This window comes from Camelus dromedarius, chromosome 34 (genome assembly GCF_036321535.1).
Source record: "Camelus dromedarius isolate mCamDro1 chromosome 34, mCamDro1.pat, whole genome shotgun sequence".
In the NCBI taxonomy this organism is placed as follows: domain Eukaryota; kingdom Metazoa; phylum Chordata; class Mammalia; order Artiodactyla; family Camelidae; genus Camelus; species Camelus dromedarius.
In genome coordinates, this window is record NC_087469.1 from 5,776,995 (window position 1) to 5,802,041 (window position 25,047).

Genomic DNA, 25,047 nt, shown 5'->3' on the forward strand with positions numbered 1-25,047 from the left:
CGTGGTGGTGAAGAATGATTCTATACAAGCTCAGAAATGTATACACACCATCAGCATCCGTACTTTACCCAGCGGAAGGACATTTGGGGGCACAAACTTAGTACCTGGCCATACTTTTATCAAAGCCTTTTTAGTTGCAAGTAAGGGAAACCAGCACAAAGCAACTCTAAGCAAAAGTGGTCGGGAGGGCTTTTTTGGAGGCCACAGAGCAACCTCTCGCAAGTGCAGCTGGGCCACGCAAGCACTGAACCCGAGTTCTTGCATCATCAGGAAGCAAAATTACTCCTCTCTCTGCTGCCCCACGTGGTCTCCCCTCCTCGATCTCTCTACAGGTCTGTCTTCCTCTCGTTCTCTGTAGTCCAGCGTTCTCTGCTTCTCGGTGGAAATGGTGGAAATTCACATCCCCCCAGCCCTGGGTCCGTGATGCTTTCCCAGCCCCAGCACCACTAACCAGCTGGCTAGTGACTTACTGTCCAAGTTCTGGGAGAGAGTCTCGTGGTCCACTTGGTCCAGATATCCATCCCTCTTCCTACTGGCTTTGGTCAGAGAGGGTGGGGTAACAGTACACATCTGGAACTGGAGAAAAAGGCAGCGAAGGAAAGTATAGGCAGGGCAAACATGCCAAGAGTTTCCTTTTATAAGCATCAAAGTGGAATTCAATAATAACCCAATGAAGGCAAATTCATCTCATCCATCTGCAAGTGAATGTATTTGCATTGATTTAAACTTGTGATTTTTAGACCTGGTGCACATCAGAGTCACCTGTGGAGTTTCAAAAACATGCCAGTGCCTGGTTCCCACCTTTGACCATAACGTCAGACTCTGTAGAGGTGGGATCAGGTAATTTTTAAAGTTTTTATATATTTATTATTTTTTTAATTTTTAAAATTTTTAAACAGTCCAGTGATTCTGTTGTGCTGGCAGGATTGCAAACTGTTTAGATCTCACATCATTATAATTTAGACCTCAGATTTTATGATTTCATATCTTATTCTTAAAGATGTGATCAAGTTAGGGACCACGTGCCTCTGCTAAAATTTGTGGCAAAACCATCATTGAGTAGTTTGGGGAGACGAGCTTCCTTCAGGAGGGGTAGCATGAAGTTAGCTTTTTATATTTCTGTATGATGAGGCTCTGAAAAAGTTGATCATCAGATTCCTTGGAATGTAAGTCTTCTGGAGAAATAAACTTAGTGCCTCCCATAAATCTTCGCTGACTCTGCAGCAGAAACCTTCAGTGGTCTTCCCAGATCTTCTCAGACCCCTCGTTAGTGTTTCTGTGCTCCCCTCTCTCGGCTTCTGTGTGCTGTTGCTTCCAAAGGCCAACACCTACAACTTTTATAGAACTTCCCTTGGGCTTCTAAAGCTTTGTCCGCCCAAGGAAAGAGCAGGAAATGCCAGCGAGTTCACTCCCTGTCACCCCTCCCCGCTCAGGCGCAAAGCCAAAGACTGACAGGTGTGCGCATGCCGGCCAGGCTTCCTAGTGAACAAACCTCTAGCTTTCACTGTCAGTTTCCCCGTTGCGTCACGCTAAAACCATCGTTTCTCCTAAGCTAGTTCTATTGTGAGCGCTTCGATAATAAACACTTGTTCACAAATCCGCATCTCAGGTCTGTTTGAGGAAAACCCAATCTAAGACAGTCAACTTTATAGAATTTTATGCTTTCTGCCTAATATCAAAATTCTATATGGCTTTCAATAATACTGTTTGTAACTTTTTAGATATGGAGCATCAAGGCTTTATTTATTCCTGCTCTTAGAAACAGAGTAGGGAAGTTACCCCCTTGAGAAGTCACTGAGTCCCTGGGAAACTTGGGAGCTCCCAGGAACAAGGAGTTTGGAGGAGAGAGAGGAAGGAAGTAAGCAGGGAGGAACTGGATGACAGCTGTAAGCAGAATGGAGACAGATTGGCCAGGTTGGTGCGGGGAATCTGAAGAGAGATATTTAGAGCAAAGAGAAAAGAGTGGTGACATGAATAGAGGCAGGGCATGACTTTCGATTCATGCAAAAGTGCACCGTGTGATAAAAATGTAACAGCTTGGAGTTTTCTGGAGCTGCAGGTATGACAGTTGCCACAAGGGGACGCTCCGAGTACATTCACTTTGGTTTCCGCTGAGCTTTCCATTTTCCCACTCTGCTTGCAGTCTTGAAGGGCTCCAACTAGAAGTCTGTCACACTCCAGCCATAGCCAGCCAGCCTATTATTAGTGCCAAGACTTCCTCCTGGAGCAATGACAGTGTAAACTTCAGCAATGGCAGAGAGGGGACAAACACAGCTGCTGTGCATTTTAGAATAATTGCTGCAGGCCATTTGGAGACAGCTTTATAATAACACCACTTACACAGACTTCTATAGTAGTTCACTTTTCTGTTTTATTCTCCCCTCAACACTTTGTAACACGAACTTGTTAATCCACTTAACTCACGTGAATCTGAAATTATCTGCCCCTTGATTTTACGAAGTGCAACTTGCAGCGCCCTGGAAGGCACCACACTCTTTCATCTCACCTTCCAGCCTTTTTGCACACTGTTCCTCCCGCTCACCCAGCTCTCTCCTCGCCCAGCTGACTGTCTCTACCCAGCACAAATGCCATCTGTGAAAAGCCTCTCCTCACCTCACCCCAAGTCTGGACTCCTTTTTCTTTTCCCCCACTTCCATCATCCACAGTCCCCTCATCTGCTAGCATTATCTCGTATTCTAGGTATTTCTTATCTATTACCTCCACCCCAAGCTCCTTGAACTTTCTTACCTTTCTATCCCCAGTGTCTACCACAATTCTCCACATAGTGAATGAATGAATGAATGAATGAATGAATGAATGAATGAATGAATGAATAGTGAATGAAGCAAGCTCTGAAAGATCAAAGCCCTTGTCTCATCTTGAGTCTACAGCAGAGATAGAAATATCCAGAAACGTAGACCCAAACCAGAATATCTTAACGGCCACTGTGATGGGCTGTATCCAGGCCTCTCAAACGTAAATGGGAAAGTCCTGGCCTCTTTCGGGATTCACAGGTCAGGACAGACTCCTCGGTGTTGGCACAGCAAGACTTCGAGGCTCACGACCTGTGCAGAAGGCCTGGACAGCATGGCTTTCTGAGTAAGACTATTTTTCTTACCCTGCAGTCTGAGCAGTTTCCTGTCACTGATGTCCTTGAGGGCATACGCAGAAGCAGCAAGCCCACAGTTATGTAATCCTCTGGCTTCCAGGGAGATCTCTCACTCCCGGGAGCCACAAGAGCCCTGAATTTTGGGCGCCCTCTGAGAGAATCAGGCATGAACGTCCTGCATCTGTGTGCCGTGTTTATCCTTTGCACCACTTGCTAGCTGGTTCTGGAGCAAACCAAATAAAACCATCTTGCTCTGAACCCAGGTCGTCTTCCTCATCCTTTGTGAGATGCATGGTGAAAGGATAGCTTATTGGAGGTGCTTGTGAACAAGCTAGGCCCTTCTTGTGCCAACTGTCTTGCGTAAACCGAAATTCTTTTCTGTCTGTTAACTCTTTCCTCCCTCTCCTCCTTCCATCCTTCTCAAACATTTAGCAAGCACTCACTAGGTACCAAGCTCTGTGCTGGAGATAAGAAGATAAGATACAGTGCCCTACCTTCAAGGAGTTCACAGAGTTCTAGAAGAGAGGAGAGTATACAGATAGTCACAGCACACTTGAATGAGTGCTGTAATGGAGATATAACATGAAGCCTTGGAAGATCAAGGAGAGGGCCCTGGGGTGCTAGTGGATGTTGAGTCACCAGCTGGTGAGAGGGGCCCTGATTTGTAGTGTTTGCTGATTTCCATGTGGCAAATGCTCCCATCGTGGCTGATTTCAAGCTACTAACCTGATGTCACCGAACACAGAGTTGGGGAGGAGCACAGTTGGCCCTTTCGATGCTGTAAGAGCCGGCTCCAGCATACAGCCACAATTACTGCCTTGTGAGACCCTGAGCAGAGAGATTATTCCTGCGGTTCCAGGGCTTCTGACCTCCAGAACTGTGACCTCACAGACAAGCTGTTTTAAGCCGCTAGGAGTGTGGTAATTGGTTACGCAACCATAGAAAACTAAACGGAGCCCATGATACCCTTTTTACAGATGTGAAAACTCAGGCTTAGAAACAGTAAGCAATTGGACCAAGGCCATGAGCACCTAGCAGGTGATGGAGCTGGGAGACAAAATGAGGTGTGTCCAAAAGCCTGAACCCTAAGCTCCTAGGTGCTCGTAGAAAACGTTGTCACATAACCAGTGAAGGGCCAGAGTCCTGGGAGACACTTGGGACATACTTATTTATTTGTTTGTTTATTTTTAGGGGCCAGGAAATGTCCATTATAATTTTAAAAACGAAATTCTGTGCCAGAAAAAAAAATCAAATGTTGAGTGTGGCTTTGGACTTGAAGTGGTACCCAATCGGTTATCTTGATATTTATTTCAGAGGACAATGTTATGGAGTAAAAGACATTTCATATGGGATTCTACTCAATAAAGATTTGAGTTTGGCCCGAGTGTCCATTTCTGTTTTTCTCCTCCAGCCTGACCAGATGTGCTCAGAAAATTTGGTTCCCCCTGAACATGTACATCTGTCAAAATTCCTGTCAATTTTAGCACGACTGCCAAGGGAATGAACAAAGAGAGTTAGCGATTAACTTCAAAGAACTTTGTTGGAGAGGAATAAAGATATTTAAGGCCTGTTTTGTGAACTAATTGCATTTGCATATTTATAGGATTTACTGATATAGCAGTAATTAAAAACTATTTAGTAGTCTTAAAGGACACATAACTCAGTTGCTGTTTGCATAATAAACACTTCCTTATTATGTTTGCATAATAAACCCTCTTCCCCTGCTTATTCCAAAACACTGGCCCATCTAAGAGGTGTCATATCTTACTTGGAGCTAATGGGAAAACAAAGTGCAAGGACTCATGGGAATGTGGAGAGGGGACTTCTGAAATAAATATATTTCTAGGTACTCTCTTAATGATAGGCCTGGCCTGAACTGCTGTCAGAGAATGGCAGATTTGGACCTTAGTTTAAATACGTGTTTCTTTTTCCCAGGGGGTAGTTAAGAAGCCTGAATGTTTCTCCCCTGACAATTCCAATTTTTTTATTTTAATGCATTGATCTACTTGAAGGGCCTGAATGGGGTTCTGGCCCTCTTCCTAAAGAGATGTCCAAGGTGGGGTGAAATCTTTGACTAATACATTGTAAGATACAATGTGACTAAAATGTGCTATACTGAAGGAGTGAGAAGTGACAGCTTTCATGGAAAATTTAAGGTTGAGCAAGGGATGGGTACCAAATGCAAAGTCACTGAGTAAACAAACTAAACCCGGCAGGACAGTAAGGTTGGGAAAAGAAAGCTCTGAGCCACCTGGTGGGGCAGAGCAGGGCCGTCACGGGAAGATCAGGAAGCACCTGCCCATAAACTCCTTGGAAGACAAGTCACTCACACAGACCTTTCCCGTCTTGGCCGACTTCATCAGCCAATAAAGAGCTGTAATGGGTGGGACCAGCAGGCTGCTGTTAAATTAGCTAATGAAGGTCATAATGTACATCATTAGCAGTGGCCTTCCAGGAACAGATGGGCATATGAGAAGGTGAAACAGAAGGGAGGGCAAAGCATATCCCAGAAAGTTTGACTTAGAGCCACGGCTTATTGAAATGTGTGGCAAGAACGTAATGCTGATGATCATCCCGATTAAACCTTTGCATAAAGGCAAGCTTCTTCGTTCCCTGCCCATAAAAAACTGCTATGCTGTCTGCAGCTTGCCTTTCTCCAGCCCTAATTCAGCTCACAGGTAGAAGTCAACAATCCGGAGCACTGATGGGAAGTGAAGGGACTTCCGTGGCCAGATCGATCCTGGGTGATCATAATTAGCTCTTGATGGAGCCCCATTTATTTGGCCACTCTCTAAAGAGTATATCTCAAACTTTCCCTAATTTTGTAGCAAATTTCCTTTACAGATTATATTTCTTTTTTTTTTCTTTTTCTTCTGAAATATTTTCAAATGCACAGCAAAATTGGAAGCACGGTGGAAAGAACTCTAAAAAATAAAACAAAATAAAAATAAAAAAAGAAAGAACTCTCCACCCCACCCAGACATCTGAGAGGATGTTGCCATGATGGCCCTTTACCTGTGAGTACTTAGCATGTTATTGTTACAAACAGTGATGTTATTTTAAATAATCTCAGTACAATCAAAACCAGGAAATCAGAATCACTCTATTAGTACCATCTAATCCACAGACCCTATTTGAGTTTCACCAGTTTCCACCAAAATGTTCTTTATAACAAAAGGATCCTCTCCAGAATCACACATTGCATTGAGCTGTCATGTCAGCAAGTCAGGGCCAGTGGGAGCCCCTTCAAGCTATGTGTTTTTAGTGTGTCCCCATCATCTGTTTAGTCTTCTTCACTTTATGATACATGGAGATGTTTTAGGCTCTTCTTGTACGTTTCCTGCCCCAGCCCTTGAATCACTCATTTCTCCATTTCTTTAATCTCCTTTCATTTGATACAGTTTCTCAGCCTTCTCTTTAACTTTTATAACCTTGACACTTTTGAAGATTACCTGCCTACTATTTTGTGGACTGTCCCACGATATGGACTTTCTCCTGGATAGATTCAAGTTACGAATTTTTGGCAGGATAACAGAGGGCGGCTGAATCTCCCCAGTTCCTCCTGTCTGCTGGTGCACAATTCCCGTAACTGGTGATGCTAATTTTCATTGTTTGATGAAGGTGCTATCTGCCGGATTTCTCCACTGGAAGATTTTTTTTTCAATCTTTGTAATAAGTGTTTTGTGTAGATGTCCTATTCCTCATCAAACTTCCACCAACTAGTTTTTATCACCCACTGATGTTTCTTGAGTGAATTCATTATCACCGTGAAGATTCCATTATTCCTCCTACATTCATTAGTTGGCATTCTCATTCAAGGGGAAAAGCTTTCTCTTCTTCCCATTCATCTGTTTATTTAAATCAGGATGGACTTGTGGGTTATTATTTCTATTTAGTGGGTTATAATTCTTTGCCACCGTTACTGATTTTGCTCGAATCACCGATGATGCTCAAATCATCGCACATTTGGCCAGTGGGAGCCCCTTCAAGCTATGTGCTTTTAGTGTGTCCCCATCATCTGTTTAGACCTCTTCACTTTATGATACATGGAGATGTTTTAGGCTCTTCTTGTACGTTTCGTGCCCCAGCCCTCGAATCACTCATTCCTCCTTTTCTTCCTTGTAAATAGGTATGTTATTTAGAGACTAAGATCTGGCAGCTGGGTGTACTCATTGGGGTGTCCCTGCTCCCAGGCCCTCTCGTGGATAGAGCTAGGGATATATACACATTTATGAACATGTGTACACACATTTCATTTCACATTTGTATTTATTTCTATATTGAGCTATATATTGAAAATCAAGAGTTTCACATCAGTACTTCTAAAACCAACTCAACATCACAGGATTTCTTCTAGTCTCCTTTTCCATATGTGTAACTCCCTTCACCCACAGTGGGAAACCAGTCAGGCTACGTTTCATTGGTGGATGAAAATTAAAAAAAGAGCTTCATGGATTCCAAACAAAGGGACCAAATAATTAGAACAGAGATCAGGTATATACTTTCCCCCTCAATTTGTCCTATGAAAACTTATCTCAAACCTGTGCCTCTACATTCAATTCATACGATAAAGCAGGCAGATGTTGGAAACGGTATGAAATTTAGTTTTTGTTTCTAGAGCATCTACGAGTCTACCAATGGCAGATAGAGTTATGGAGAATGAGGCATTTTTCCCTTAATAATGAAGAGTGAATGGGTGCCCAGTGAAAAAGTGAAAAAAAAATTTTTTATTGAATGATGTTAAACTTTAGTAGTTCTCATCCTCAATAAGCCTAGGCACATACTCTCTTATGTGGTTACTTTCTGAGTAGTGGGCAGTGGAAATTTACGGAGCACTGCTGTTTATCAAAAATCAATGTTTCTTTTAATGAAAGGGACTTAGGAATAAACAAAAAGCACTCCTCCCACTGCACTGTTAACAGTTGCTCATCATTTGATAATACCAGGTTTCCATTAGCTTTGTGTAATTCGAGTCTAATAACCATTGTCAAATGCCAAAGATGTTACCGCATAAGTCTGATTTAGGACAGCTATTTGAATCTCAATTATTAATGAAATTAGTGTCCTGAATGTCAGCTACAGCATTGCCTTAGGTAAAGTCTGTAAAGGAAATCATATTAGTGTGGAATTTCCCCTCCTTAGGGGCTCCTCTAAGATTACATTATTCACTTAGCTATCTCCTGTCGGGGAAATTGAAATGCTGGCCAGGATCTGATCCGGGGGCAGGACCAAATGGAGAAGTTAAGGGGCATCACAGTGACATCGATCCCAAAACATTTGTGCGGTGCTGGTGTTGCCTTTGGTCCCATTTAGTGTTTACAAACTAGCACCAGCAAGGGCAGCATAAACTGGCAAAAAGAGAAGAACGGAGTGCAAAGACGCCCTTTCAGGAAAAATTGAGTGGCATTCCATCCAACAGGCAAGTTTGTGTTTCTCATCTTCAGGACGGGCCCCGGGGAACACTGGCAAGTAGGATGGCTCCTCTGTGGCCCTTCGTCCTGGCTGCTGCCTCAGGTGAGTCCTTTAATGATTCTGCCAAGCGTTGACTGTTGACTCCTGGAAGCTGGAGGCACGGGTCTTCTGCATTGTGCCTTATAACCGCTCATGAGAGTTCATTTCTATTCACCGTCTGTAAATCGCCAGTCCTGTGAAGCTGCATGGAGACTAGCAGTGTGATGACTTTGCTCTTACAATTACGAACGCATCTACATACAGGGTCACACAGTGGGGCTTTACACGTAGCTGAAGATCTGCTCCAGAATGATACAGTTGTTTGGTAAATCGCTGCTTCCCTGGAAATCAAGCTCTCTTTGCAACAATTGACATTGAGAGTTTGGGGCATTCTTTTTCAGATTTACTTTTACATCTGAATAATACATTTTTATTATCCAGAATAGTCTTGGGTTTTAGTAGCCCAGAGGGAGAGTTCCTTGGATCCGTCATGGCTACAGACACCTGGATGTCATTTTGGTATTAGGGGCTTTACCTTCAGCTGCACAAAGTCTGTATAAATGAAGAGTTTATCTCTAAAGACAAGCTCCATAAACTTGCAAGTTGAGTGTACAATTCCCTTTAAAAATACTTTAGAAACTAACATATATATATATTTTTTCTAAATTTCTGGAACTAAACTTCCGTGTTGCCAGTATTAATTCTACTGAATTGAACCATTTGAGTTAAGATACTAACTAATTCTTAGAAAACATACATAAATCAAAAATTTATGTTTATGCTGGTGTTTCCCAGCACCCCATTTTCTTGAGGGTTCTCCTAGAGCTCGTATCTGAATTTCCATGTTTTAAAATATAACTAGAAGTGGAATGAGTCAATTATGGAGATGAGGAAGGAATTTGGTAGCCAAGCAGCTGGAAACGATTTTTTCATTGGGTAGAGAAGAAAAATAGCCACTTATCATTAAAGCATAAAAATCCTGGATGTTGAACTTAAAGGATAAAAGCATATCTTAATTATAAAAATGCAAACAGAGGAAATTTCATTAAATGCCAAATGGGTTTCTTAGCAGAAAATAATTGTGAACATTAAACTAAGTAAGATAAAATAGAAAAATGAAGGTTAGAAAACAGAAGAAATCCTTAATGATTTCTCTTTCTAATGTTTTGTATGATGCTTGATTTTTGTTCTGAATGTGGCAGAAAAAGTATTTTAATAGTGTCTCATAATCACTGCTTGACCGAGAACATTTGTTGCAGAAAAATTCACCCTTTGGGATTTTTACTGGGTTGACATCAAGATGGTTTGTACATATAAGAGCATTGAACCAACTCCCAGTTCACAGGTGCACCCTGGAGGCAGTGTGCAGGGGTGGGAGGCCTGGACTAGGACCATTTAGTTCCAGTGGCACTACTTACCAGCCATGTGACCCTGGGCAAGGCAATTTACCTTAGAGATCCTGGTTCTCTGTAAGTTAACTGTTTATTTTGTATGTTCATGAAGACCAAATAAGGTAGCATTATGAAATTGTAAGGGGCAACGCAAATGTTAAGATATTGTTGACCTGAAATCATACATACATGGAAATTCACAATGGGCTGTTTCTGCCCAGTAATGCAACAATTCCTTTTGAAGGGTTGCTCACTGCTGTTCCTAATATTCTCAGGGAGCCAGTTCAGTGTAGTGTCAGAGTGAGAGCTTGGCCTTTGGCTCCAGATCAGTCTTGTTTAGATTCTGGCCTCTTCACCTTGCAAGCTGTATGACCTTGGGCAGTACCAAGCTCGCCAAGCCTACAGTCGTCACCTGTAAGTGGCTCCTCACAGAGCAGCGGAGTACCTATATCGTAACGCTCTTGTAGAAGTTAGATGAGATAATTCACGTAAAGGGATTTTAGCCCCGTACTGGGCATACAGCAAGTTGTTTAATCAGTGTTACGTATTCATTAGTACCACACACCTGACTTCTCTTTCCTTGTAACCTCTCAGATGGGTGTACGACTCTCTTATTTTTATTGATTTATTTTTATTGAAGTCTAATTGATTTACAATGTTGTGTCAGTTTCTCATGTATAGCAAAGTGATACAATTGTTTGTGTATATATATTCTTTTTCATGTTCGTTTCCAGTATGATTTATTACATGATAATGAATATAGTTCCCTGTGCTATATAGTAGGACCTTGTTGTTTATCCATTTTACATATAATAGTTTGTATCTGCTAATCCCAAGCTCCTAATTCATCCCTCCCCCAGCCCCTTTCCCCATTTGGTAACCGTAAGTTTGTTTTCTATGTGTGTGGCTCTCTCATAATCCTAAGGATGGTATACTCAGCAAAGCAAGAAGAGCTCTTTTCATCAAAGCACCCAGAACACTGTAAGACAGTGTATGTGAGTAACTCATTCAAACAAAGAAAGCAAAGGAATAATTCTATTGTGTTCTTATCTTTTTAAAATCTCTCCTCACCTGAAAGTGTTTCACAGTTCAGTTCCTAACGTAGTCTGCTTTCCAGAAATCTTACAAGTGAATTATTTGAAGCTGATGATTAGCATTCAAGGGGGCCGGCTAGTGAGGAATCTTTCCTGGGTCTGTTGATGGCTTCCATCAGTGTCTGTTGAAACATTGCTGAACTGTGAGTCGTTTAGTGCTTGTGTGAATGTCACATTAGCTTTCAAGGGGCATAATTTACTGTTAATTAATGGTCACTTAAATCCTTAATCTCACTCCTGTAATTGATCTTTCTCCTCAGGCAAATTTGCATTCATAGCAGAAATGTAATTTATTATTTCTTCCCATTTTAAACAAAGAACTCTTTCCCCCTGTAGTTTATTTAAGCACACTTTTGTTTGCTTCTTATTTTTCTCCTATCACTGCCTGTTTCTCTTTTATTTCTGTTTCTAGCTTTCAGAACATTCTCTTTTTACCCAAAGACTTTGACACGTTCCAGAAAATGTGTTTATCTGTGGGGGAGCCTAAGGAGGGGGCTTTGAGTCTCTATGAGCCGAGGGTGTAGGCAACACACATTCATTTCTCAGAATTATGTCTTAGCTCTGTCTTGGGTAGTTTCCTGTATTGAAACATACACATTTCAGAGTTTCCCCAACTGGGACTTGAATTGGAGGCTTCCAAGCGAGTAAAAGTGAAGTTGCCCAAAGCGAAGTTCGCAGGAAAAGCACCAGACTAGCTTTGCTCTGGGCTTCTGACTTCTCTCCCCTGGGGTCCCTCAGCAAGAAATGGTCTCAGGTAGAGAGATTCATAGCACATTTTTTTGGACGATCACAGTTCACAAAAACTAAAGATGATGCCTGATGCGAACCACCCGCCTTGGTCTTACACACCTGAATAGCTGCTGTCACTTCCAGCATCTCGTCGGGTGAATAGTTAGGGAGTTAAAATGCTCATTAGATTCCTGGTTCTGATGGTAATAAATGTGAATATTCCACTGCCCACAATGAGCCTGCAATTGCACCTCCAGCGCCATTGTGAGCATGTTGGTCGCAGTGATATTGATAAATCATAGAAATTGCTGCCTGTGGTGGCAAGTGACATGGCATCGTTCATAAAGAAATGGGTATAAACAGGATTGTCGCATGGGGAGAAGATATCTCATTTACAGTTTCCTGCTGGATCCCACGCACCGTCAGCAGCTCATCAAAATAACCATCAAAACCACTGAGAACTGAGGTGAATTCATGCACAGGACACTACAGATAGATTTCACCCTTGCGCTGTGGCAGGAGGGGTGCAATTTGATTCAGCCCAATGACTTTGCGAAGCTTTGAATCCCCCAGGGGCTGGCAGAGCTTGTGAACAAAATATCTTTCTGCAATTCCGAGAAAGCCCTCACAGATTTGTCACTTCCAATTGCTGGTGCTCACTTCTCTTGCGTCTTTCCCCCTGGCCTCCCCGGCCTCAACACCAATCACTGCTCCTCTACAAATCAGGATTCCTAGGTCATATAGGAAATGGTTGTTCCCTGGAACCACAGAGAATTTTCCCAAAATGAAGATCTCATTTTCTGACAAGTGCCTTTTATCTAAAGACAGACCAAGTGAGAGAACAGATGTATTTTTTGCTGAGAAAAGGATGAAATGGAATCTCATTAATCCTATAACTTAGAAATCCACACAGATCTTTGGGTTCAGAGGTTTGTCCATGTTTCTGCCTGGGTTTTCTATGTAATTTTGAATTACAAATGATTACAAATGGAAAATCAAAAGAAAAATCCAAGGCGGGTGTGACATTTTGGTTAAGTGCATAGGAAGATTTCTCCTAGGTACCAGGAAGGGGTGATACAGGAATACAGAAAGGATGCTGTCTCCAACATGCACAATTGCTGTGAAAATGGAATTGTAGGTGCAGCTTGCATCTTTGAAGATGGGTCTGATTTATTTATGTTTACAATGAGATTTCTCCATTGGGCACTAAGGCCATCAGCTTCCATTTAAATAAGTGTCTGCCAAGAAGCCCCCCAGCTTGCTGTGAACTTAAGCAGATTAAGGGGAGCTGAAAACTGCATGCTGCTAGGAGCCACCAAGCCTTGAGCAGTCCAGTGTCTCCTTAAGATGCTAAGTTCCTCTTATTTTCATCCTCACGATGACAGTTCTCTTTTCCAGGAATCCTGGCCATTGATGCGCCTCATCCCAGGAGCTCTGCTCTGCGTCATCTCACCAAGCAACTATTGCAGAAATACCGCAAGGAGGTGAGGCCGGTTCACAACTGGACCCAGGCCACCACTGTCTACCTGGATGTGTTTGTCTATGCAGTGCTGGATGTGGTAAGGACCACCTCACTGTCTCCTATTCCTACCATTCTTTTGAGAGACTACCTGCTATTTACACAGGGGCCAAGGGGTTTCATTCTTGAGACTCTCATTGAGTTGACTGAGACACTGTGCTAGGCTCATCTGAGCAGTGAGCTGGCGGGGGGGGGGTGGATATTTATTAGACAAGTCATGCTTTCTAGCTTCCAGCTTACATCGTGAGGGGCAGGTAGTCTAGAAATATGAATTTCATGGAAGAAATTTTAAGAATCTGGTCATAGATCACAGTATGTATTTTATGAGCACTGTTGAAACCAACAACTGTAATAGGTGTTGTTTTCTGTGGTTCACATTTCTTTGTGATAATAGTAGGTTTACGAAACATCTACCAGGTACTGCCTGAAATTTTAAAAAGAGGAAAAAAGTGTCTTGGTATCCTGAGTCTACAAGGGACTTTATACCTAAGGCATATGCTAAGAATGTTGGGAAGTATTGGTTATTGAAGCACGTCTTTCCTACCATGAAAAATGGGTTGTTGTGGGAATTAAGGAGAAAAATGAATGTAAAGCAGGTAGCAGAGGTCTTAGTAAGCCCTCAGTAGATGATGGCTCATCAAATTATCTCTGCTTCTTCTTTCTCCTTTTTCTTGATTGCAAAGTCTTCAATATAAATAGATCCCAAATTTAACTTGATTTTTTTTTTAAAAAGCAGACTTTACTGAGCTTTTTTGTTGTTGTTAAAGTAGTTCAATAATCATTTTTCAGTCTACTTCTAAAAACTTTTTTTCTAATTGTGGTACAATATACAGATACCGAAATGCACAGATCTTCAGAACAGCTCAACAAGTTCTGGTAATTGCGTGTACCCACATAATCCACATCCCTATCAATACGTCAAACATTTCCACCACCCCGGAGAGATCCCTCATTTCCTTCCCAGTCAGTCCTCATCCCCTCCATCCACAGGGACAACCACTGTCCTGATCTCTTTTATCAGAGATTATTTTTGCCAGTTCTAGAACTTCATACTTTTATGGTTGCTGTTGTGTCTGGAGTTTTCACTCAGCATAATGTTTTTGAGGTTCATTCATGTTACTGTGCATATCAGTAGGTTTTTTTCAATTGATAAGTAGTACTTCATTATGGCTATATCGTGATTTGTTTATCCATTCTCCTATTGATAAGCATTTGGGTTTTTTTTTTTTCCCAGTTTTAGGATCTTATGAATAAGGCTGCTATTTCTGTGCAATTCCTTTGGTGCACATATATTTTTATTTCTCTTAGGTAAAACCTAGAAGTGGAATAATGGCCACTTCTCATAGGATAGTTGTACATTTAATGGGAAACTGCCAGACTGATTTATAAATTGGTTGTACATGGTATATACCCTCCCGCCCAGCAGCCATGAGAGTTCCCATCTCCCCACATCTTCACCAACGTTAGGTGTTATCAGTCTTTTTAATTTTAGACATTCTGGAAAGGGTGTAATGATATTTCATTGTGGTTTTTCTTTGTACTTCCCAATGCTAATAATTAGGGGCTCATTTTTGTGTGATTATTGGCTTACATATCTTTCTTTGTGAAGGACCTGTTTAAGTCTTTTCCTCTTTTTTATTGTGTGGGTTGTCCTTTTATTACAGATATATAGGAGTTGCTTATATATTCTGGACACAAGTTCTCTGTCATCTATATACTGTGAACTCTCAGTCTGTGGCTTTCCTACTCATATTCCTAATGTGTCTTATGATGAACAGACATTTTAAAATTTAATGAAGTCCATTTTTTATCAATTCTTTATTTATCATTTGTGCTTTCTAGGTGCTGTCTGAGAAATCTTTGCTACTTCAAGTTCACGAAAATATTTGCCTGTATTTTTCTTCAGAAGATTTATAGTTTTTAGCTCCTCAGATTTAATTCTACAATCTATTGAGAATTAATTGTTGTGATGGTGTGAGGCATAGGTCATTTTGTTGTTGTTGTTGTGTTTTGTTTTGGTTGGTTTTTTGCATTTAGAAAAGATTTGTTCCAGCACCATTTTTTGGAGAGGATTTTCTTTCCCTATTAAATTGCTTTGATGTCTTGGCTGAAAACTCAGTTAATTGATAAATGGGACTATTTCTCTTGAAATCAGATAGTGTAAGTCCTTGAACTTTGTTCTTCATTTTTAAGATGCTTTGGCTTTTAAGACCTTTTACTTCTACATAAATTTTATAATCAGCTGGTCAATTTTCTTTAAAAAAAAAAAAACCCTCCTGGGAGTTTGTTTAGAATGTACGGAATCCACAGAGAAATTTAGGGGAGAATTGACATTTTAAAAATATTGAGTTTTCCAGCCTTTAAGTATGGTTTGTCTCTCCATTTATTTGGGTCTTCTGCAGATCAATCATTTTATTTTTTATAATTTTCAATATGGAAGTTTTACACATATTTCTATTAAGTTTATCTGAAAGTATTTTTGTTGCTGCTATAAATACTACTTAAATTTTAAAATGTTGTAGTTTTTTGTTGTCATTATAAAGAAATAGGACCATTTTGTACATTGATTTTATTGCATTAAATTTTTTTTACATTTTTTATTGATTTATAATCGTTTTACAATGTTGTGTCAAATTCCAGTGTAGAGCACAATTTTTCAGTTATACATGAACATACATATATTCATTGTCACATTTTTTTCTCTGTGAGCTACTGTACATTGATTTTGTGTCCCGTGACCTTGCAAAATGTACTTAACTAATGCCAGTAGTTTTTTGTAGATTAATATTTTCTATATATACAATCATGTCCTCTGCAAATAGTTTTACTTCTTCCTTGCTGATCAGTGTGCTCTTCATGCTTCTTATCTTGTCCTATAGCTTTGCTTAAGACCTCCACCACAATGTTAATGGAAGTGGTGAGAGCAGACATCCTTGTTCCCATTCTTAGGGAAGAAGATCTTTCACCATTAACTCTGATGTTAGCTATGGATTTTTCATAGATGTTCTTTATCAGGTTGAAAAGTTCCCTCATTTCTTGTGTGCTGAGAGATTTTTTTGTTAAATCATGAATGATGTTGAATTACATCAAATTTTTTTCTCCATCAATTTGAACGATCATATGCTTTTCCTGTTTTATGCAGTTATTATGGTAAATTATTTTTGATTGATTTTCAAATATTAAACCACCCTGCCTTCTTAGAAAAAACCCACTTGATCTTGATATATAATCCTCTTTATTCATTTCTGGAGGTGAATTTCTACTTATTATAGATTGCAGCTGTGATAATGAGGTGCATTGGGCTGTAGCTTCATTTCTTGTAACGTATTTGTTTGGTTTTGGTATCAGGATTATGTTGGTATCAGGGCTATGTTGGTGTCAGGAAAATGTTCCCTTCTCAATTTTCTGAAGGAGTTGGGTAATATGGGGATTTTCTTTTCCTAATGTTTGATAGGATTCACCAGTATACTATCTGGGATTGTCGTTTTCTTTGTGGGAGGGCATTTAAATAGGAACTCAATTTCACTAGCATGTATAGGAATGTTCAAATTTTCTATTTCTTCTTGTGTTAGGTTTGGTAATTTGTATTTTTCAAGGAATTTGTCTGTTTCATCCAAGTTGAAAGTTAATTTGCTCACAATATTCCTTTTTAATTCTCTTAATGTTCAAAGGCTGGCCAGCGTTACTGCCTCTTTCATTCCTCATATTGGTAGTTTGGGTTTTCTCTTATTTTCCCCCGGCCAATATTGCCAAATGTTTATCAATTTCATTCATTTCTTTAAAGAACCAAATATTGGTTTTGAATTTTCCTTATTGTTTTCTGTTTTACTGAGATCTGCTCTCATCCTTATTTCCTTTCTTCTACTTACTGTGAATTTAATTTTTCTTCTTTATCTAGTTTCTTAAAGTGAATAGTTACATCATTGATTTTAAACCCTTTTTCTTTTCTAATTTTAACATTTAAGTTATAATTTTCCTCTAAGCACTAATTGAACTGCATCCTATGGACTTTTGATGCATTTTAAAATTTGAGGTATAAATTGCATAGAATGAAATTCATCTTTTTTAAGTTAGTCCCTTCCTCCAGCTCCAGTCCCTGGCAACCACAGATTTTATTTTTCTCCCTATAGTTTTGCCTTTCCAGAATGTCATATGAATGGAATCATATTGTATTTTACCCTTTGTTTTTGACTTCTGCCTTTGAGATCCATCCGTGTTGTGCTGTTGCATGTATCAGGAGCAGTATTCCATTGTACACATTGCTGCAGTTTGTTTATCAATTTGCCATGTGATGTCAGTTCTTTCCAGATTGGGGCAATTATGAATAAAGCCATTATAAGCTTTTGCATATGTTTTCACTTCTGTTGGGTAAATACTTAGGTGTGGGATTGCTGAGTTGTTTAAGTCTATGTATAAGTCTATATAACTTTATATATGAAACTGCCAAACTGTTTGCCAAAGTGGCTGTGTCATTGTGCATTCCACCTGCAACGTATGAGAGTTTCAGTTCCTCCACATGATTGCCAGCACTTGATGCTGTCAATCTCTTTAAATTTTAATCATTCTAATCGATTTGTGGGGGTATCTCAATGTGGTTTTAAACTTTCATTTCATTAAAGACTAATGATGTTGAATATCTTTTCATGTGTTTATTTGACAACTGTATATCTTTTTAAGTAAAATATTTGCTCAAATCTTTTATTTATTAAAAAATAGAGTTGTTTATTATCTTATTACTGAGTTCCAAGAGTTCTTTATATAGTTTTGGTCTGTTTCTGGATTCTGTTCTGTGTCGACATATTTCTCCTTATGCCAATACACTGTGTCGATTTCTGTACATTGTAGAAGTCTTAAAATCAGATAGTGTTAGTCTTCCAACCTTATTCTTCTGTTTAAATGGTTTTTGATGCTTCTAGGTACTTTCCATTTTCATATATACTTTAGAATCAGTTCATCAATTTCTATTTTAAAAACTGCCAGAATTTTTGAGTTTGCATTAAATCTGTAGATCAATTTGAGGAGACTCAACATCTTAACAACAGGCTTGCAATCCACGACTACAGTGTACATCTCCATTTGTTTAGTTCTTTACTTTCTTCCCAGAATGTTCAGTATTTTTCAGTGTTTGGCACATATCTGGTTAAATTTATCCCTAAGTATGTCACATTTTTGATGCTATTAAAATTGTATTTTAATTTTGGGTCTCTGTTGCTCGCATACAAAATATATAGAGCATATATATACTGGCCTTGGATCCTGTGATTCTGCCATGCCATTAATCTTTGAGTCTTTTTTTTTTGTAGATTCTTTCAGATTTTCTATGTAGAAGATCTTGTCTGTGAATAATGAAGATTTTACTTCTTTTTTTTCCCAATCTTTATACATTTTCTTTCCCTTTATTGCCTATTGCATTGGCTCGAACTTCTAGTACAATGTTGAATAGAAAGATGCTCTGTTCCATAAGTGTAAACGCAATAAATGTGTTTACAGTATTGTTAAAATCTTCTATAACTTAAACATTTTTGTCTAGTTGTTCTATTAATTTCATAAAGAGATACATTAAAATTCTCAATTATAATTTTGGTTTGTGTATTTCTCTGCTCTGCTATTAGACGCATACACTTTTAAGATTGTAAGTCTCATGACAAACAGAACCCTTTACCACTACGAAATACCCTTTTTTAATCTCTGATAATATTCTTTTCCTTGAAGTTTTTTTATGATAACTTTTTGCATAGTATATGTTTGTCCATTCTTTTATTTTTCAACTTCTGTGACATTGTATGCAAAGTTATTTCTTAGAGAGTGCATTATAGTTTGATCTTGCTTTTTTCCCCCCAAGTTTTTGTTTTGAAATAATTGTAAATTTACAGGAAGTTGCAAACAAACTTATAGGGAGGTTTTGTGCACCCTTCACCCAAATGCCCCCCCTAATGTTAACATCTTCCAAAAATATAGTACAGTATCGATACTAGGAAAATGATGTTATATTTTGTTAACAACCTTTAATGCAAAAAATATGAAAATGAATACATGTATGTATATGAATGACTAGGACACCAGAGATTGACAGATTGTAATTGACTGTACTTTAATAAAAAAAATAGTTTAAACCTTCAGAGACTCCATGGGGCTCATGGGTGAAAGAAACACATGAATAACATTTTAAAGATCAAAAAAAAAAGAAAATTGTTGTTGATACAATACAGTGGGTATTCAGATTTCTCCAGTTTTACATGTGCTCTTTCGTGTATATGTATGTGTGTGTGTGTGTGTGTGTGTGGAGAGGGGTGCTTCTGTGTAATTTTATCATATGGGTAGCTTTGCATAACCAATATTACCACCACATCAAGCTACACAATCATCACCACAGGGCTCCCTAAGACATCTAAGTTGTTGTGTGTATCAATAATTCACTCCTCTTTGCTGCTGAGTAGTATTCCAGAGTATTGCTTTTTTTAATCTGTCAATCTATGCATTTTAATTAAATTTTTTGTCCATTTACCAATACCATTTGCTGTTTTTTTTATTGATTTATAATCATTTTACAATGTTGTGTCAAATTCCAGTGTAGAGCACAATTTTTCTTATACATGAACATATATATATTCATTGTCATATTTTGCTGTTTGTTTTTAGTTGTCTCATCTGTTTTCTGCTCCTCTTAGTTCCTCTAAAATCAAATTGGCTTGTTAGCAATCCCTCTGTGTTTCATTTTTAGATGTTACTTTGGGGATCTCCACACCCTAGTACAATGTATTAATTTAATACAATGTAGTTAGGATTAATGTTATTACCCTTCATATAAAATGTACAAATCTTACAACGGTAAAATTCCATTTACCTGTTCCCCTTAAATTAACATACATAATGTACCCTACAATACAATTTTATTATCTTAATGTACTTTGTTAAAATAATTTAATAATTTCTCTTCATTTCAATGGAGGTGGTTTTTCTATACTAATATCTTAGTGCTATCCTATGAATCATAAACTGATTTTTTTTTTTGACAGAGAATCAGGCATTGAAATTGATGGAAAAAAATAGTTTGAAACTAGCAGTATAGTTGATCTGTTCTAATAGTGTTTAAATTGTTATCTTTTATCTGATGCAAGTAATTTTAGCATAATTTTCCTTTAGATAAACCCCTTCTCATTGTTTCTTCATAAGCAGGTACATTTGAATGGTACACAAAAATCCCCCTTTTAGCAAACAATTTCACTTTTCCCAGCTTTATTTTTCCACTCACACTAGTAGAAGTACCATGTCTAAGATCCTAGAAATGTTGTTTAATTAAATGCCAGAAAATACCCACTCTTAACTTCAAAAGACCTAGTCTTACACAGAACTCCAAGAGAAAACTCCTTTGAATCTCTTTTCTAATTGGATGTTGAACTCGGATTTTGGAGACAATTTTCCGGGGCTGTATCTTCACCTACTTAAAAGATATTAGTTCTTGCTATGTACTTGTCAGTGGGTTACCATGCCTATATTGTTTATTGGACGTTATCCAATAGGAAAAGCATGATTTGAATAAAGACATGATACGAGCTGTGTCATATGAAACTCCAGGGCAGAGGTATAATCAGCCTTGAGTAATTCTAGGTCTCTCCTCATCCTTCCACTTTCTGACTTCATATTGATTAAGGTAAAGTGGAATTGCTCAGACTTTCCTTTAGAGGCTTATTTGGAGATAAACAAAGAAAAGGAGAGGTATTTAGGTTTATTTATTTATTTAATGGAGGTACTGGGGATTGAACTCAGGACCTTGTGCACGCTAAGCATGCACTCTACCACTAAGCTATGCCCTCCCCCCAGGAGTAAACTCTTTATATTAATATTTTCCCTTGGAACAACAGTATCAAGTTGAAATTTTTAATGTAACTCTTTCTTCCTACCCCAATAAAAGAAAATAAAACCGTATCCATTATTGTAGGTAAGGAGAACACCATTATTTTTTCAAGATAAGTTTTTCTCTATCGTTGCGGAATATATTAATATTTTTACAAGAGTATGTTAGACATTTTATTGAATATGGAAAACTTGCCTTCAGAAATGTGGAAAAATCTTATAGTCATCCCTCTAGTTTTATCCCTATCTACTATCTTAACTTTATCTCCTGCATATGCTCAATGCTACAATAAACTTGAACTCCTTGTTATTTCCTGCCTGTATGCTGCTTACATGCTATTTCCCCCACTGAATGTCTTCCTCTTCCTTCTCCATCTATAAAATACTATCGTCCTTCAAATCTCAGCTCCTAAAAGAAATTTTCCTCATTTCTTCGAACTGACAGCAGTCTCATTCTTTTAAATCCAATGAAGTATGTATATTTCTTAATGCACATAGCTATTTGTTAAAATATCACATACCCTAATTTATCAATAGCTACACGAGGGAAGGATTTTCTAACTCACGTTTGTATTTCCCACAATATGTAGCAAGCACAACGTATCTTACTTCAAAGATGCTGGGTGGATATTTGGCTAACCGATTAAGATCTGTGAGTACAATTCTAGGATTGTCTTCATGAATGACTTCAGTCTAATATGCTTTGCAAATGTCTCTATTACATTCAGGTGGGCTAATCTTAAAGTCCATCCCAGAGGCAGGGCCAGTGGGCCAGTGTGAAGGACTTGGTAACATCGCGCACAGATTTTGCTCAGACAAGGACACTCCCAATGTGAATAGATGACTTGTTGGCTGCATCTGCCAGCAGCTGAACTGTTGGCAACTTTTGTTTGGAGTGGAGAGCTTTCAGCTTTTCATCACAGTACCTCACTTCCATTATAATGTTTTGCCTCCTGTTTTGTTTACATGAAAGACTACAGTCTTGTCTTAGAATTTCTGGGTATTATGAGTACCTTAGGGAAATCTGATTATAGAGATAATCTGCTCAACAGTGAAGAGTTTCAATTTGTTTCTATTGAGTTTTGTCGATTCCGAATCCCAAATACCTTTGTATTCCAGTCCATTGACTAGAGGCTCCCAGCCAGACGTTGAGGCATCTGTTTCTATAGTCTTCAGAACTGGGGAAGATAAATAAGAATGTGCGGGAATTATCTGTATATTTGCTAACCACCAATTTAGATCTAAATAGACTCCCTCTGTTAGGAAGACTAATGAATTCCAATTCTCTGAAATATCCTTTGCTTTTAACAAGCAAGATGGAAGGTATCTAAAGAAAAAAGCGCAAGAGAGATACACAGAGGGAAAAGCTGTGAATAATGCCACCAGAGAACCAATTATGTTCACCAGCTGGCATTGAGAAACTTGTTTCCCTTGACAAAAAAAAAAAAAAAAAAGATTTCAGTTTTAGCCTCAAACTTCTTTTTGACATTGTGTTCTTTAGGGCTGAATGACGAATCCGCCCAGATACCCCTCAAAGATGTTAGGGGGAAAAAAATCTTAACGCTGTTGTTACATGTAGCATGACAAAGGGATGGGCATCAACATGGTGGTTAATAAGAGACAACTGGAGAAAATGACTGTGAAAATGAAACATGAAAACACAGAGACCTCCTCCCTAGCCACACGACTGAGTCAACGAGATGCGTTCGCAACTTGGCGTGACAGTGATGAAGAAACTGGTCAGGACATTGCATAGATGTGAAAGGATATTTGTTATGAAAGTGGTTAAAAGGTGTATTTCCTGGTAATACAGGCGGCACTTTAGGCATTTTCCCCGTTATTGGGGAGCCCTCGCTGACTGCAATGAGCTGTGCTTTAGTGGGTGAGACCTGGTCTATTTCAGGACCTCTCAGCTGGTAAAACTTGGAGGAGAGTGGTGTCATCTAACCCTGAGCTCAGAGGTCTTTTTTACACTAGCATGATCCCCGCAGAGCCAGTCTTGGCTTGGAGTCCCCTCTGTACCTCCTCTAAGAGTTCCCTTGGGGAAATACTTGTGAATTCAGTGTTTTCACTTTGTACAAGTCAGTCCTCCACATCCTTGGGTTCTGCATTTACAGACTGAACCAACTGTGCATCAAAAATACCTTTTAAAAAATTCCAGAAATTTCCAAAAAGCAAAATTTGAAGTTTCCATGCACTGACAGCTATGTATACAGCATTTACATTGTATTAGACATCATAAATAATCTAGAAATGATTTAAAACACACAAGAGGATGTGTGTAGATTATATGCAAATACATCTCCATTTTATACATAAGGGACTTGAGTATCCATAGGTTTTGGTTTCCAGGGGGTTCTGGAACTAATCCTCCCAAGGACACCAAGGGACAATTGTATATCACTTTAAAACCTGCCATTCCCAAGTATCTATTTGAAGTTCATAAAAACCTATAGAGCGAGTTCACTCAGACTAGCCTTACTGAACCACTTATGCAGAGTCACTCTGTATCTGCACAATCTCTTCTTTCTCAAGGTACCTAGTAATGTTTATTCAATAGCTACTTGCTTTCTTGATTGCAAAAAGGGGGGACTTTAAGAAATTTATTGTTTCTCTTTCAAATGATGCTAACCTGTGTAACCCCTGTGTAGTCTGAGTATTACACAATTCCAGGTGCACCCCTACAAGGAATAAATATCACTGGGAGCTCCCTACCTCCCCCACCCAACCTGGATTGAAGAGAGTGGTAGTTTTTACCCTATGCACAAAGAGTTATTTTTGATGTGGTTGGATAATGGACTGGATAATTAATTTTATATGTCTCATTCTGGGGTGGAAAATTGAGCTGTTATTTGCTTTCATTCTGCAACTCCCCAAACTATTATTTTACCAAAATTTGGTATTACGCTAAATATTACAGAAGTACAAAAGTTATTTAAGTGACTCCTTAGCTTGAACCAAAATCAGCACATTTTATTTCACATGTTTTCATCTTGAATTTTCCATGTCTTTTGTTCTCTTTGAAACAATTTTAATGATGGATTATACATGGAAACAATAGTTTCATCAATAGTCTGTATCGACCTTCTTACTAATGAATTCCCTGGAAATGTCTTCAAAGATGGTTTCCTTTTTCTTTATTAATACATTTTTTAAAATGGCAGCTTTATTAAAGTAGGCCTCAACCACAAAATTGATCTACTTAAAGTATCCAATTCAGTGGTTTTAGTGTATTCACAGAGTTGTACAACCATCACCACTGTCTAATTTCAGAGCATTTCATCACTTCAAAAAGAACCCTCATACCACAGTCACATTCTGCACTCCACCCCCACCAGTGTTAGGCAAAAACGAATCTACTTTTTTAATATATATATATATATTTTTTACTGAAGTATAATCAGTTTACAATGTTGTGTCAATTTCTTGTGTATAGCACAATACTTCGGTGATATAGGAACACACATATATTAGTTTCCATATTCTTTTTCATCATAAGTTACTACATGATATTGAATATAGTTCCCTGTGCTATACAGTATAAACTTGTTGTTTATTTGTTTTATGTATATTAGCTAGTATCTGCAAATCTCGATAATAAATTTTATATCTATATAGATTTGCCTATTCTAGACATTTCATGTATATGATATCATACAATAAATGGTCTCTTGTGACTGAATTTCATTTAGCATAATGTCTTCAAGTTTCATCCATGATGTAGCATGTATCACATTTCATTCATTTCATTACTTTTTAGTGCTGAAAAATATTCTATTGAATGGATATATATCACATTTTAAAAGTCTGTTCATCACTTGATGGACATTGGATTATTTCCACTTTTTGACTGCTGTGAATAATGCTGCTATGAACATACTTGTGCAGGTTTGCTTTTTC

At 38.6% G+C, this 25,047-nt stretch overlaps 1 protein-coding gene across 1 annotated transcript in view; it reads left to right on the forward strand.

Annotated features, from left to right (window-relative positions):
- The first annotated feature begins 7,689 nt into the window (after window positions 1-7,689).
- Window positions 7,690-25,047, forward strand: part of HTR3B (5-hydroxytryptamine receptor 3B) — a 32,070-nt gene continuing 14,712 nt past the window's right edge. The window contains exons 1-3 of the mRNA XM_010983318.3: window positions 7,690-7,701; window positions 8,554-8,623; window positions 13,173-13,333. Of these exons, the coding sequence (XP_010981620.2) occupies window positions 7,690-7,701; window positions 8,554-8,623; window positions 13,173-13,333 (243 nt within the window). The remainder of the gene's footprint in view (window positions 7,702-8,553; window positions 8,624-13,172; window positions 13,334-25,047) is intronic.